The sequence below is a fragment of the Salvelinus fontinalis genome, chromosome 14, assembly GCF_029448725.1.
Source record: "Salvelinus fontinalis isolate EN_2023a chromosome 14, ASM2944872v1, whole genome shotgun sequence".
Classification (NCBI taxonomy): domain Eukaryota; kingdom Metazoa; phylum Chordata; class Actinopteri; order Salmoniformes; family Salmonidae; genus Salvelinus; species Salvelinus fontinalis.
Genome location: NC_074678.1, coordinates 38,579,697 through 38,592,718, shown reverse-complemented (window position 1 = coordinate 38,592,718; position 13,022 = coordinate 38,579,697). Strand labels below are relative to the sequence as shown.

Genomic DNA, 13,022 nt, shown 5'->3' with positions numbered 1-13,022 from the left:
AATGCTTTTCCAACAGTCTTTCCAACAGAGCACTTATTGGCTGCTTTTCCTTCACTCTGCGATCAAACTCATCCCAAACTATCTCAATTGGGTTGAGGTTGGGTGATTGTGGAGGCCAGGTCATCTGATGCAGTACTCCATCACCCTCCTTGGTCAAATAACCCTTACACTTCCTGGAGGTTTGTTTTGGGTCATTGTGCTGTTGAAAAACAAATGATAGTCTCACTAAGTGCAAACCAGATGGGATGGCTTATTGCTGCAGAATGCTGTGGTAGCCATGCTGGTTAAGTGTGCCTTGAATTTTAAATCACACACAGTGTCACCAGCAAAGCACCCCCACACCATCACACCTCCTCCTCCATGCTTCATGGTCGGAACCACACATGCGGAAATCATCTGTTCACCTACTCTGCATCTCACAAAGACACGGCGGTTGGAACCATAAATCTCAAATTTGGACTCATCAGACCAGAGGACAGATTTCCACCGGTCTAATGTCCATTGCTCGTGTTTCTTGGCCCAAGCAAGTCTGTTCTTCTTATTGGTGTCCTTTAGTAGTGGTTTCTTTGCAGCAATTCAATCATGAAGGCCTGATTCTCCTCTGAACAGTTGATGTTGAGATGTGTCTGTCACTTGAACTCTGTGAAACATTTACTTGGGCTGCAATTTCTGAGCTGGTAACTCTAATGAACGTATCCTCTGCAGCAGAGGTAATTCTGGGTCTTCCTTTCCTGTGGTGGTCCTCATGAGACCTAGTTTCATCTCAGTGCTTGATGGTTTTTGCGACTGCACTTGAAGACACTTTCAAAGTTCTTGAAATTTCCCGCATTGACTGACCTTCATGTCTTAAAGTAATAATGGATTGTCGTTTCTCTTTGTGTATTTGAGCTGTTCTTGCCATAATATGGACTTGGTATTTTACCAGATAGGGCTGTCTTCTGTATACCACCCCTACCTTGTCACAACACAACTGATTGCCTCAAACGCATTAAGAAGGAAAGAAATTCCACAAATTAACTCTTAACAAGGCACACCTGTTAATTGAAATGCATTCCAGGTGACTACCTCATGAAGCTGGCTGAGAGAATGCCAAGAGTGTTCAAAGCTGTCATCAAGGCAAAGGATGGCTTCATTGAAGAATCTCAAATATAAAATCTATTTTGATATGTTTAACACTTTTTGGATTACTACATGATTCCATATGTGTTATTTCATAGTATTTCATAGTTTTTATGTCTTCACTATTATTCTACAAATAACTATGTGTTATTTCATAGTTTTGATGTCTTCACTATTATTCTACAATTAATTATTATTCTATAAATTAAGAAAAACCCTTGAATGCGTAGGTGTGTCAAACTTTTGACTGGTACTGTACATTTCACGCTTAATATTGGGGTGTGCTCAGAAAACTGTTCATGCATGAAGTTTATTTTTATTTTCCCATCGATGTAAAGGAAAATACTTCAAATATTTAATAATTTTTCAAATAATGAATTGCTGTGTGAAATCCATACGCATAAATCCGAAGGTGGAATACATAGAAAAGCATTGGTTCATAGCAACAAGATTAATTTAATAGCATGAGTTTTTCAGAAACCATATACAAATATTTGCAATCGTTATCGTTGTAAAACAAGACTGGATTAAAGCAAGGCATTAGATTAGCAGCATGGATCAAGCTCCTGGTAGGCTGAGCGAGGGAGGAGATTGTGACACAGTCACGGAACTTCTGTGGCATATTAACGATGATATAAGAATAACAGAATGACATAAAGCCAGACTGTATTACCAGGCCATGACACACAATCACACCCAGAGCCAGTATCCACAAAGCATCTCAGAGTAGGAGTGCTGATATAGGATCAGTTTAGCCTTTTAGAACATAATGAATAAGAGCGGGGATCTGATCCAAGATCAGTACTCCTAGTCTGAGACACTTTACCGTACACATGTAGGATCTTCATTTGAGCCAGTTTGCTACAGCAGGAAAATAATCCTGCAGCAACAGGAAATGTGAATTATTATGTGGATTATAATTAATGAACATCTTTGTAGGAGTTGATAAAAAAAAATGCAATGGAAAATCAAGTCTGAAATTTCAAAGTGAGAATTACAAAGTTCAGAAACCTTTTTAAACCTCAAATACACAATTTACATTTCCTGCATTGCAGGAAAGTTCTCCTGCAACAGGGTGATCAAATTAATATCCTACATCTGTATGAATACAGGCTCAAAACTGATGACAATAACTTCAAATCTCAACATAATCTTCTTTGTATGGTGACACAGCTAGCACACAGTAAAGTTCAGAGATGGAACTCATACAGTATGATCAACATATGACAGGTCTGACTGTCTCTTTCTTTCTGGTTCCACTAAAGTGGTGGTGAGACAAGCGGTGTCCCAATTGGCACACTATTCCCTATATAGTGCACTACTTTTGACCAGAGCCCTATAGGCCCTAGTCAAATGTAGTGCACACAATAGTGAATAGGGTGCAATTTGGGATGAACAAAAATCAACCGTATCTGTCATTGCATAGACAAGCAAAGGCCAGAAAAATAATACAACAAACAAAAATACCATTTCATCTAGTATCCTGCACCAGAGATATGTGCATCTGCAATTCACCACTATATGCAATGGGACAAAATACCACGTTCCCCTTCCATTCATAGTTTAATTTACATTTTTGAATCTACTGCAAAAATAAATGTTTCTGTACGTTCAAAATAACAGGACTTTCGGATGGCATCTCAAACAACTGCACCATTTGGTTCCGATCATTCAAGCAGCTTGTGTCCATGGGCTAAACTTATTAAGCAAATCCCTCTCCCACTTCCTCTTTCTCTATCTCTTCCTCCTCCTCTTCCTCTTGTCCGAAGGGGGGTCCGGGGGAGCCAGAGGGGTCGGAGTGACTCAAGTGGCCAATGTCTAGCACCCGCAGGTTGGTCAGGTGTTTGAAGGAGCTCTCCTTCACAGAGTGGGCTGACAGACGGTTGAACCTGAGAGGGGTACAGAGCAAAGGGCTGTGGGGGTCAGGTCCCGTATTCACAAACTGTCTCATAGTAGGAGGGCATATAGGATCCGTTTTGTCTTTTTGTCTTTTTTTTCATCATTAGATCATGAATATGATTATATGGCCTGGAGGATCTGATCCTAGACTTGCATCCTTTACAACTAGCAACTAATCAAAACAAAAGGAATCAGGTGCTGAAATTCTAAATATTATGTGATGATGACTGAGCAGATGCTGGAGTTTGATGTGTAAACCAGCACAGCAAGAGCTGCTAACCGATAGGACGTTATGTTTAGAATCTGAACCAGCATATTATGATAACCAATCCGATATGGACATTGTCCATAAGGACCGGCACAACATATGGTGTAAACAAATCAGGCATTGAGATTCAATAAGTAAATCAGCACAGTATGTGGTCTTAGCCAATCAAATTGTCTGTCTGCTGTTCTGTCTATGACTCAACTGTTTACCTTCCTTTTGAAGTTCTATTGAGTTAGTAAACACCCTGATACTCCCTGTACTGCATCAAGGGGACATGACACCATGTTATCCCATTCAAGCCAATGTCTTGAGTGTCAGTGAAGTTGACCAATCTTAGTTTATAATACACTCATTATCTGTCCCAGACACTCACACCTTCTACACACACACTCACATATTTACAGTTGAAGTCAGAAGTTTACATACATCTTAGCCAAAACTGTTTACATACAGTTTTTCACAATTCCTGACATTTAATCCTAGTAAAAATTCCCTGTCTTAGGTCAGTTAGAATCACCACTAAATTTTAAGTATGTGAAATGTCAGAATAATAGTAGAGAGAAATATTTATTTCAGCTTTTATTTCTTTTATCACATTCCCAGTGGGTCAGAAGTTTACATACACTCAATTAGTATTTGGTAGCATTGATTATAATTGTTTAACTTGGGTCAAATGTTTCGGGTAGCCTTCCACAAGCTTCCCACAATAAGTTGGGTGAATTTTGTCCCATTCCTCCTGACAGAGCTAGTGTAACTGAGTCAGGTTTGTAGGCCTCCTTACTCGCACACTCTTTTTCAGTTCTGCCCACAAATTTTCTATGGGATTGAGGTCAAGGCTTTGTGATGGCCACTCCAATACCTTGACTTTGTTGTCCTTAAGCCATTTTGCCACAACTTTGGAAGTATGCTTGGGGTCATTGTCCATTTGGAAGACCCATTTGCGACCAAGCTTTAACTTCCTGACTGATGTCTTGAGATGTTGCTTCAATATATCCACATCATTTTTCCATCCTCATGATGCCATCTATTTTGTGAAGTGCACCAGTCCCTCCTGCAGCAAAGCACCCCCACAACATGATGCTGCCACCCCCGTGCTTCACGGTTGGGATGGTGTTCTTCGGCTTGCAAGCGTCCCCCTTTTTCCTCCTAACATAATGATGGTCATTATGGCCAAACAATTCTATTTTTGTTTCATCAGACCAGAGGACATTTCTCCAAAAAGTACGTTCTTTGTCCCCATGTGCAGTTGCAAACCGTAGTCTGGCTTTTTTATGGCGGTTTTGGAGCAGTGGCTTCTTCCTTGCTGAGCGGCCTTTCAGGTAATGTCGATATAGTACTTGTTTTACTGTGGATATAGATACTTTTGTACCTGTTTCCTCCAGCATCTTCACAAGGTCCTTTGCTGTTGTCCTTGGATTTGCACTTTTTGCACCAAAGTACGCTCATCTCTAAGAGACGGAACGAGTCTCCTTCCTGAGCTGTATGACGGCTGATGATGATGGTGTTTATACTTGCGTACTATTGTTTGTACAGATGAACATGGTACCTTCAGGCGTTTGGAAATTGCTCCCAAGGATACATTTTTTTGGCTAATTTCTTTTGATTTTCCCATGATGTCAAGCAAAGAGGCACTGCGTTTGAAGGTAGGCCTTGAAATACATTCACAGGTACACCTCCAATTGACTCAAATGACTGTCAATTAGTCTATCAGAAGCTTCTAAAGCTTCTAAAGCCATGACATCATTTTCTGGAATTTTCCAAGCTGTTTAAAGGCACAGTCAACTTAGTGTATGTAAGCTTCTGACCCACTGGAATTGTGATACAATGAATTATAAGTTAAATAATCTGTCTGTAAACAATTGTTGGAAAAATGACTCGTATCATGCACAAAGTAGATGTCCTAACCGACTTGCCAAAACTATAGTTTGTTAACAAGACATTTGTGGAGTGGTTGAAAAAACGAGTTTTAATGACTCCAACCTAAGTGTATGTAAACTTCCGACTTCAACTGTATATCTACGCACACATATGCATGCATAAGCTACACACACACAAACAAGCACACAAATCCCATCCCCCCTCCCCCATTGAACCCATGCAGCATTCCATCCGCTGTAAATTGGCTCAGGCCAGCAGCTCCCACAGCTGTGGAGGGATTTAGAGGAAAAACAAGCGTTTCTAACTGCTGTGATACTTCAGCAGCTGCTGAGGCTGACCCCACAGCATGAAGAGACCAACAGGATGGAGGACAGAGTGGGCTAGATGAGGTCAGGGCCTGTAAAGTCCTTGAGCTGATAAAACAGCCTAGAGCAGTCAGTCAGACTCCTGCTGAAAAAAACAACTGTCTCTAAACCAACCAGACAAACCCTCAGGCCAGCGTCCCACCAATCTTAGATGATTTACTTTCCAAACTGACCACTGGCAAAAATGTCCTGAAATGATTAGTGGTCTAAGAGGTAAAATAATATGACGGAAACTGATACTAACCTAGCTAGCTACATACACCAGTATCTATTCAGACCAGTGGTAGAAAGCAGATGAGGAGACAAGGATGTTAATGGTTTAGAGTTTTGGGACCCAACCCCGCCCACAGACAAGGAAGAAGTCAGAAGAGGACAGGAGGAAGGAAACTAAGAGAAAACTAGTTGGCAGATCTGAGCTGTTTTAGTTGGAAATCCAATAATTTCACTTGATTTAATCAATAGTAAAAGCAGCAGAGCATCCCAAACAAAGAAACAGAACTAGACACAGAGGGAGTATCCCTAAATCTTTACCACCATCAATTCTGTTCTGTTCTATCCTGCAAAAAACAGATAAACAAGAATTTACACCCAAATGAAACAGTGACTTTTGCTTGGTTATTAATGCTGAGTTTTAGAAAAGCACCTGGTTAATTTACATAATATACATTTCATACCCCATTCATTTACATAATATATTTACATAATATACATTTCATACCCCAACAAGATAATTAGAGAGTTTAGGAAAGTAGATAAATTACAAAATAGCCATCTGATGGGTACTTTACATAGTGTATATGTGTAGGAGATTTTAATGAGTGCAGTGAACACAGAGGTAAAGCAGAAGGACAACTTGTTCCGTCAGCAGCTCCCTCCTTCTCTGTGTCCGTTACATAAGTCTCCTCAGCACAGCGCAGCATAGATCAGGTCCAAACAGAAAATAACCACACGTAAGGATGATGAGGGAACTATCAACCAAATATCCATCAGAGCCCTGGGGCTGCGTCCCAAATGGCATGCTAATTCCATATATAGTACACTACATTTGAGTAGTACTTGTTTCAAAAGTAGTGCACTATATAGGGAATAGGGTGCCATTGGACGAAGCTTGGGACTCAATAGACTAGGGGCTATGTGGCTCTGTCTTACAGCTGGCATCAATCAACAGGACTTAGTCACACACTCCCAGTAGAGGATGAATGGTGATGATTTGAGCTGAGTAGAAGGCCAGAAATGTCTCATTCAGAAACAATGCTACAGAAACATATGGAACAGTGGAGTGGAAAGGAGAACACTGGGCCTCAGAGTTAATGGAAGGTGTCAGGAGTTCAATGACGGTTGAATTGTTGTTATCTAATAAACATAGTGAAGTAAGAGTGTGTGTGCGAGCGGGCGGGCGTGCGTGCGTGCGTGTGTACGTGCGTGTATATGGTGTGTATATGGTGATTTCAGAGAGTTTGATTAACACTCGCATTTGATATTGGAACTTATGAGCTGTGGGTTTGAACTGAGAAATAGGTTCAGGTGCGTGTGTGTTTCTAGTTGTGTGGGTGTGTGCGTGCATGCATTATTGTTAAGTCTCTCACCGTAGGAAGATGCCCTTGATGTTGGGGGTGCCCTCGAAGGCAGTGGCAGGGACAGTGCTGATACGATTGGACTGAAGGTACAGGTACTCCAGAGACTCAGGCAGGTCAGAGGGGACATGGGACAGCTGGTTACTGGACAGGTCCAACGTCTGGACGAACACATCAATCAAATCAATCACTTTGTATTTATTGGGCCCTTTTACACCATCAGAGTGCTAACCAACTACCAACAGGTCCAACAACTGAAGGTCAGAGCCAGCAGCCAGCTTTATCACACAGCAAACCTGTAGGTTCAGTAAACTGAGAGGAGAGAAGTGGTTGAGGGGATCAGACAGATTGTAATGGCGAGGTGTGAATTGGGGTGGGGGGCAACACACATCCTCTCTCTTCCTCTCTACCTCTCCCCTCCACCTCACACACCTCAATCATCCGGTCTCACCGTCAGAGCGCTGAGCTCCATCCAGGCTCCTTGGTAGATGGAGTTGAGTTTGAGCTGGTTGTGGTTGAGGTGGATCTCCCTGAGCTTGGACATGCCCTGCAGCGCCCCCTCTGGTATGGAGGTCAGCTGGTTGTCCTTCACCCGGAGGACCTGCAGGGAGCGGGGTAGCCCCAGGGGCAGGGAGTGGAGGGCGTTCCCTGACAGGTCCAAGGTCTCCAGCAGACGCAGCTTCCTGAAAGCTGGATAATCAACATGGTTTCATTAGAATATGTCACAATAGAGATATTTAACCACTGCGGTTAAAGTTGAAGTCGGAAGTTTACATACACTTAAGTTGGAGTCATTAAAACTTGTTTTTCAACCACTCAATACATTTCTTGTTAATAAATTATAGTTTTGGCAAGTCGGTTAGGACATCTACTTTGTGCATGACACAAGTCATTTTCCCAACAATTGTTTACAGACAAATTATTTCACTTATAATTCACTGTATCACAATTCCAGTGGGTCAGAAGCTTACATACACTAAGTTGACTGTGCCTTTAACCTTTTGACGCTAGGGGTCAGATTTGTTTCTTTTTTTTATAACGTTCCCAAGTTAAACGGACTATTTCTCAGGTCCAGATCGTAGAATATGCATATCATTTACAGATTAGGATAGAAAACACTCCAACGTTTCCAAAACTGTCAAAATATTGTCTGTGAGTATAACAAAACTTATTTTGCAGGCGAAAACCTGAGGAAATCTAACCCGGAAGCGATTTTTCTTTTTTCATCAGTGTTTCATTTCCAGTCTTTCTTCCATTTAAAGGGGTATCAACCAGATTCCTTTTCCAATGGCTTCCTCAGGCAGTGACCAGGCTTTAGACATAGTTTCAGGCTTTTATTTTGAAAAATGAGCGAGATTTTTCAGAACTAGTCAGGTGTCCTTTGATTAGTTCCTGCGCGCGAGAGGGGTAGCTCTCCATTTTCTTTCTCTCTTTTATTGAATAGGTTACGGTCCGGTTGAAATATTATCGATTATGTATGTTAAAAACAACCTGAGGATTGAATATAAAAAACATGTGACATGTTTCTACGAACATTACGGATACTTTTTGGAATTTTCGTCGAACGGAACGAGGTTGTAGTTTTCTGAACATAACGCGCAACCCAAATGACGTTTTTTTGTTATAAAAGTAATATTTATCGAACAAAAATAACATTTATTGTGTAACTGGGAGTCTCGTGAGTGCACACATCCGAAGATTATCAAAGGTAAGCCATTAATTTTATTGCTTTTCTGACTTTCGTGACCATGCTAATTTGGGGCTAGCTGTTCTAGCATTGATTGATACACTCACAAAAGCTTGGATTGCTTTCGCTGTAAAGCATATTTTCAAACTCTGACATGATAGGTGGATTAACAACAAGCTAAGCTGTGCTTTGGTATATTTCACTTGTGATTGCATGATTATAAATATTTTTAGTAATATTTTGCGCCCAGCAATTCAGCGGTTGTTTAGGAAAATGATCCCGCTAAAGGGATCCGTAGCGCAGAGAAGTTAAATAGCTTGGAAAATTCCAGAAAATTATGTCATTGTAACGGCTCACTTTCGGTGAGTGAGTTGACCAAGGCGCAGCGGGTGATGAATACATAATACTTTATTGTAAGACGAAGACAGACACGAAATACACTTGACTAAATATACAAAATAACAAAACGAACTAGACAGACCTAAACTACGAACTTACATGAAACGAAGAACACATGAACAGGAACGACCGAAAGAACGAGACGAGACAGTACCGTGTGGTGCAACAAACACAGACACAGCGACAATCACCCACAAACAAACAGTGAGAACACCCTACCTTAATATGACTCTCAATTAGAGGAAAACGCAAAACTCCTGCCTCTAATTAAGAGCCATACCAGGCAACCCAAAACCAACATAGAAACAGAAAACATAGACTGCCCACCCAAAACTCACGCCCTGACCATCACACACATACAAAACAACAGAAAACAGGTCAGGAACGTGACAGTCATGGTTTTAAAAGCTTCTGATAGGCTCATTGACATCATTTGAGTCAATTGGAGGTGTAACTGTGGATGTATTTCAAGGCCTACCTTCAAACTCTGTGCCTCTTTCCTTGACATCATGGGCAACTCGAAAGAAATCAGCCAAGACCTCAGAAAAAAAATTGTAGACCTCCACAAGTCTGGTTCATCCTTGGCAGCAATTTCCAAATGCCTGAGGTTACCACGTTCATCTGTACAAACAATAGTACGCAAGTATAAACACCATGGGACCACGCAGCCGTCATACCACTCAGGATAAAGACGCGTTCTGTCTCCTAGAGATGAACGTACTTTGGTGCGAAAAGCGCAAATCAATCCCAGAACAACAGCAAAGGACCTTGTGAAGATGCTTGTCACGCCCTGACCATAGAGAACCTTTTATTCTCTATGTTGGTTAGGTCAGGGTGTGACTAGGGTGGGTTATCTATGTTGTTTTATGTCTATGTTGGCCTGATATGGTTCCCAATCAGAGGCAGCTGTTTATCGTTGTATATTTAGGCAGCCATTTCCCCACTGTTTTTTTGTGGGATCTTGTGTTTGGAGTTAGTGCATGTTGCACCTCTTATGTTACGGTTCGTTGTTTGTTTCTCTACTTGTTTTGTAAGTTTCACGAAATAAAGAAGTGGAACTCAGAGCCCGCTGCGCCTTGGTCCGTCTCTACACACAGCCGTGACAGAAGATCCCACCACACCAGGAACAAGCAGCGTGCCCAGGAAGAGATGGCATCCTGGACTTGGGAGGAGATCGAGGAGAGAATATCCTGTAATATGGAGGAAGTCTTGGAAAGATACGAAAGCCTGCCGTGGAAACAGACGACAGGAGAAAAGGGAGGACAGCGACGACGCCGGGGTTCGCAGCCAGGTAGAAAGCCCAAAAGACAGCCCACATTTTTTGGGGGGGCACACAGGGTGGCTCCTACGACGGTCCACAGTCCGGAGCCTCCTGCGATGGTCCTCAGTCCGGAGCCTCCTACGACGGTCTACAGTCCGGAGCCTCCTGCGACGGTCCACAGTCCGGAGCCTCCTACGGCGGTCCACAGTCCGAAACCTCCTACGACGGTCCACAATCCGGTACCTCCTACGATGGTCCACAGTCCGGAACCTTCTACGACGGTCCACAGTCCGGAACCCCGTACAACAGTCCACAGGCCGGAGCCCTCCTTTGCGCCGATGCCCATTCCAGGCACGGCATCCAGTCCGGCTCCATGGCAGGAGCCTCCCTCTGCGCCGATGCCCAGTCCAGGCACGGCGTCCAGTCCTGCTCCATGGCAGGAGTCTTCCTCTGCGCCGATGCCCAGTCCAGGCATGGCGTCCAGTCCAGCTCCATGGCCGGAGCCTTCCTCTGCGCCGATGCCTGGGTCCAGGCACGGTGTCCAGTCCAGCTCCATGGCCGGAGCCTTCCTCTGCGCCGGTGCCCAGTCCAGGCACGGCGGCCAACTCAGCTCCATGGCCGGAGCCTTCTTTGGCGCCGGTGCCCAGTCCGGGTGCGGCGTTCTACCCGGCTCCATGGCCGGACCATGGCCGTCTGGGCGGGGACAAAGTCCGCACCAGAGCCGCACCGATGATGGCGGATCTGCGAGATGAGTGGGCACCTCGCCCCGCACCGAAGCCGCCACCGACGCTAGATGCCCACCCGGACCCTCCCCTATAGAGTCAGGTTTTGCGGCCGGAGTCCGCACCTTTGGGGTGGGGGGGGTACTGTCACGCCCTGACCATAGAGAGACTTTTATTCTCTATGTTGGTTAGGTCAGGGTGTGACTAGGGTGGGTTATCTAGGTTGTTTTATGTCTATGTTGGCCTGGTATGGTTCCCAATCAGAGGCAGTTGTTTATCGTTGTCTCTGATTGGGGATCATATTTAAGCAGCCATTTCCCCACTGCTTTTTTGTTGGATCTTGTGTTTGGAGTTAGTGCATGTTGCACCTCTTATGTTACGGGTTCGTTGTTTGTTTCTTTTTTTGTTTTGTAAGTTTGTAAATATGTGGAACTCAAAGCACGCTGCACCTTGGTCCGTCTCCACACACAGCCGTGACAATGCTAGGTACAAGCATTGGTACAGGTACAAAAGTATCTATATCCACAGTAAAACTAGTACTATATCGACATAACCTGAAAGGCCGCTCAGCAAAAAAGAAGACAGTGCTCCAAAACCGACATAAAAAAGCCAGACTACGGTTTGCAACTGCACATGGGGACAAAGATTGTACTTTTTGGAGAAATGTCCTCTGGTCTGATGAAACAAAAATAAAACTGTTTGGCCATAATGACCATTGTTATGTTTGGAGGAAAAAGGGGGACGCTTGCAAGCCAAAGAACACCATCCCAACCGTGAATCACGAGGGTGGCAGCATCCTGTTGTGGAGGTGCTTTGCTACAGGAGGGACTGGTGCACTTCACAAAATAGATGGCATCATGAGGATGGAAAATTATGAGGACATATTGAAGCAACATCTCAAGACATCAGCCAGGAAGTCAAAGCTTGGTCGCAAATGGGTCTTCCAAATGGACAATGACCCCAAGCATACTTCCAAAGTTGTGGCAAAATGGCTTGAGGACAACAAAGTCAAGGTATTGGAGTGGCCATCACAAAGCCCTGACCTCAATCCCATAGAAAATTTGTGGGCAGAACTGAAAAAGTGTGTGCGAGCAAGGAGGCCTATAAACCTGACTCAGTTACAACAGCTCTGTCAGGAAGAATGGGCCAAAATTCACCCAACTTATTGTGGGAAGCTTGTGGAAGGCTACCTGAAACGTTTGACCCAAGTTAAACAATTTAAAGTCAATGCCACCAAATACTAATTGAGTGTATGTAAACTTCTGACCCACTGGGAATGTGATGAAAGAAATAAAAGCTGAAATAAATATTTCTCTCTACTATTATTCTGACATTTCATATACTTAAAATAAAGTGGTGATCCTATCTGACCTAAAACAGGGCATTTTACTAGGATTAAATGTCAGGAATTGTGCAAAACTGAGTTTAAATGTATTTGGCTAAGGTATATAATATGTAAACCTCCGACTTCAACTGTTTATATCACCTGAGCTGAAATATCACTTATGGTGATGATGAAGACTTTATTTTAATCCATTTCTGTTTCATAATGCATTCCAGTATACATTCTGATATTCATGTAGACAGACATACAGAACGTGACAAACAGCACAGTCAGTCATTTCAGCAAACAGTACAGTCATTTCCGGTCACAACTTGCAGACGTGTTGCTGTGCGTTTTGTTGCCAACCTTACTTTCCTACCTGACAACTTTACGGTTTTTACTTTGTAATTACCGCTTATATTTTTTGTTTTTCCCTTACAACTTTTTTTTCATTCAACTTTTTCACTCCGGACGCTTTATCTGGACATAGTTCGTCAGCACCTTCAACAGCTGAAGCTAAGTAGTA

General features: G+C 43.1%; 1 protein-coding gene across 2 annotated transcripts in view; it reads right to left on the bottom strand.

The window, feature by feature from the left end:
• Nucleotides 1-1,555: 1,555 nt before the first annotated feature.
• The window catches only part of podn (podocan), a 48,004-nt gene continuing 36,537 nt past the window's right edge, over nt 1,556-13,022 (bottom strand). For both annotated transcript variants that reach the window (XM_055861681.1, XM_055861682.1), the window contains 3 exons: nt 7,555-7,793; nt 7,116-7,264; nt 1,556-3,008 (listed from right to left, as the gene is read on the bottom strand). In XM_055861681.1, coding sequence (XP_055717656.1) covers nt 2,822-3,008; nt 7,116-7,264; nt 7,555-7,793 — 575 coding nt within the window. In that variant the 3' untranslated portion in view covers nt 1,556-2,821. The remainder of the gene's footprint in view (nt 3,009-7,115; nt 7,265-7,554; nt 7,794-13,022) is intronic.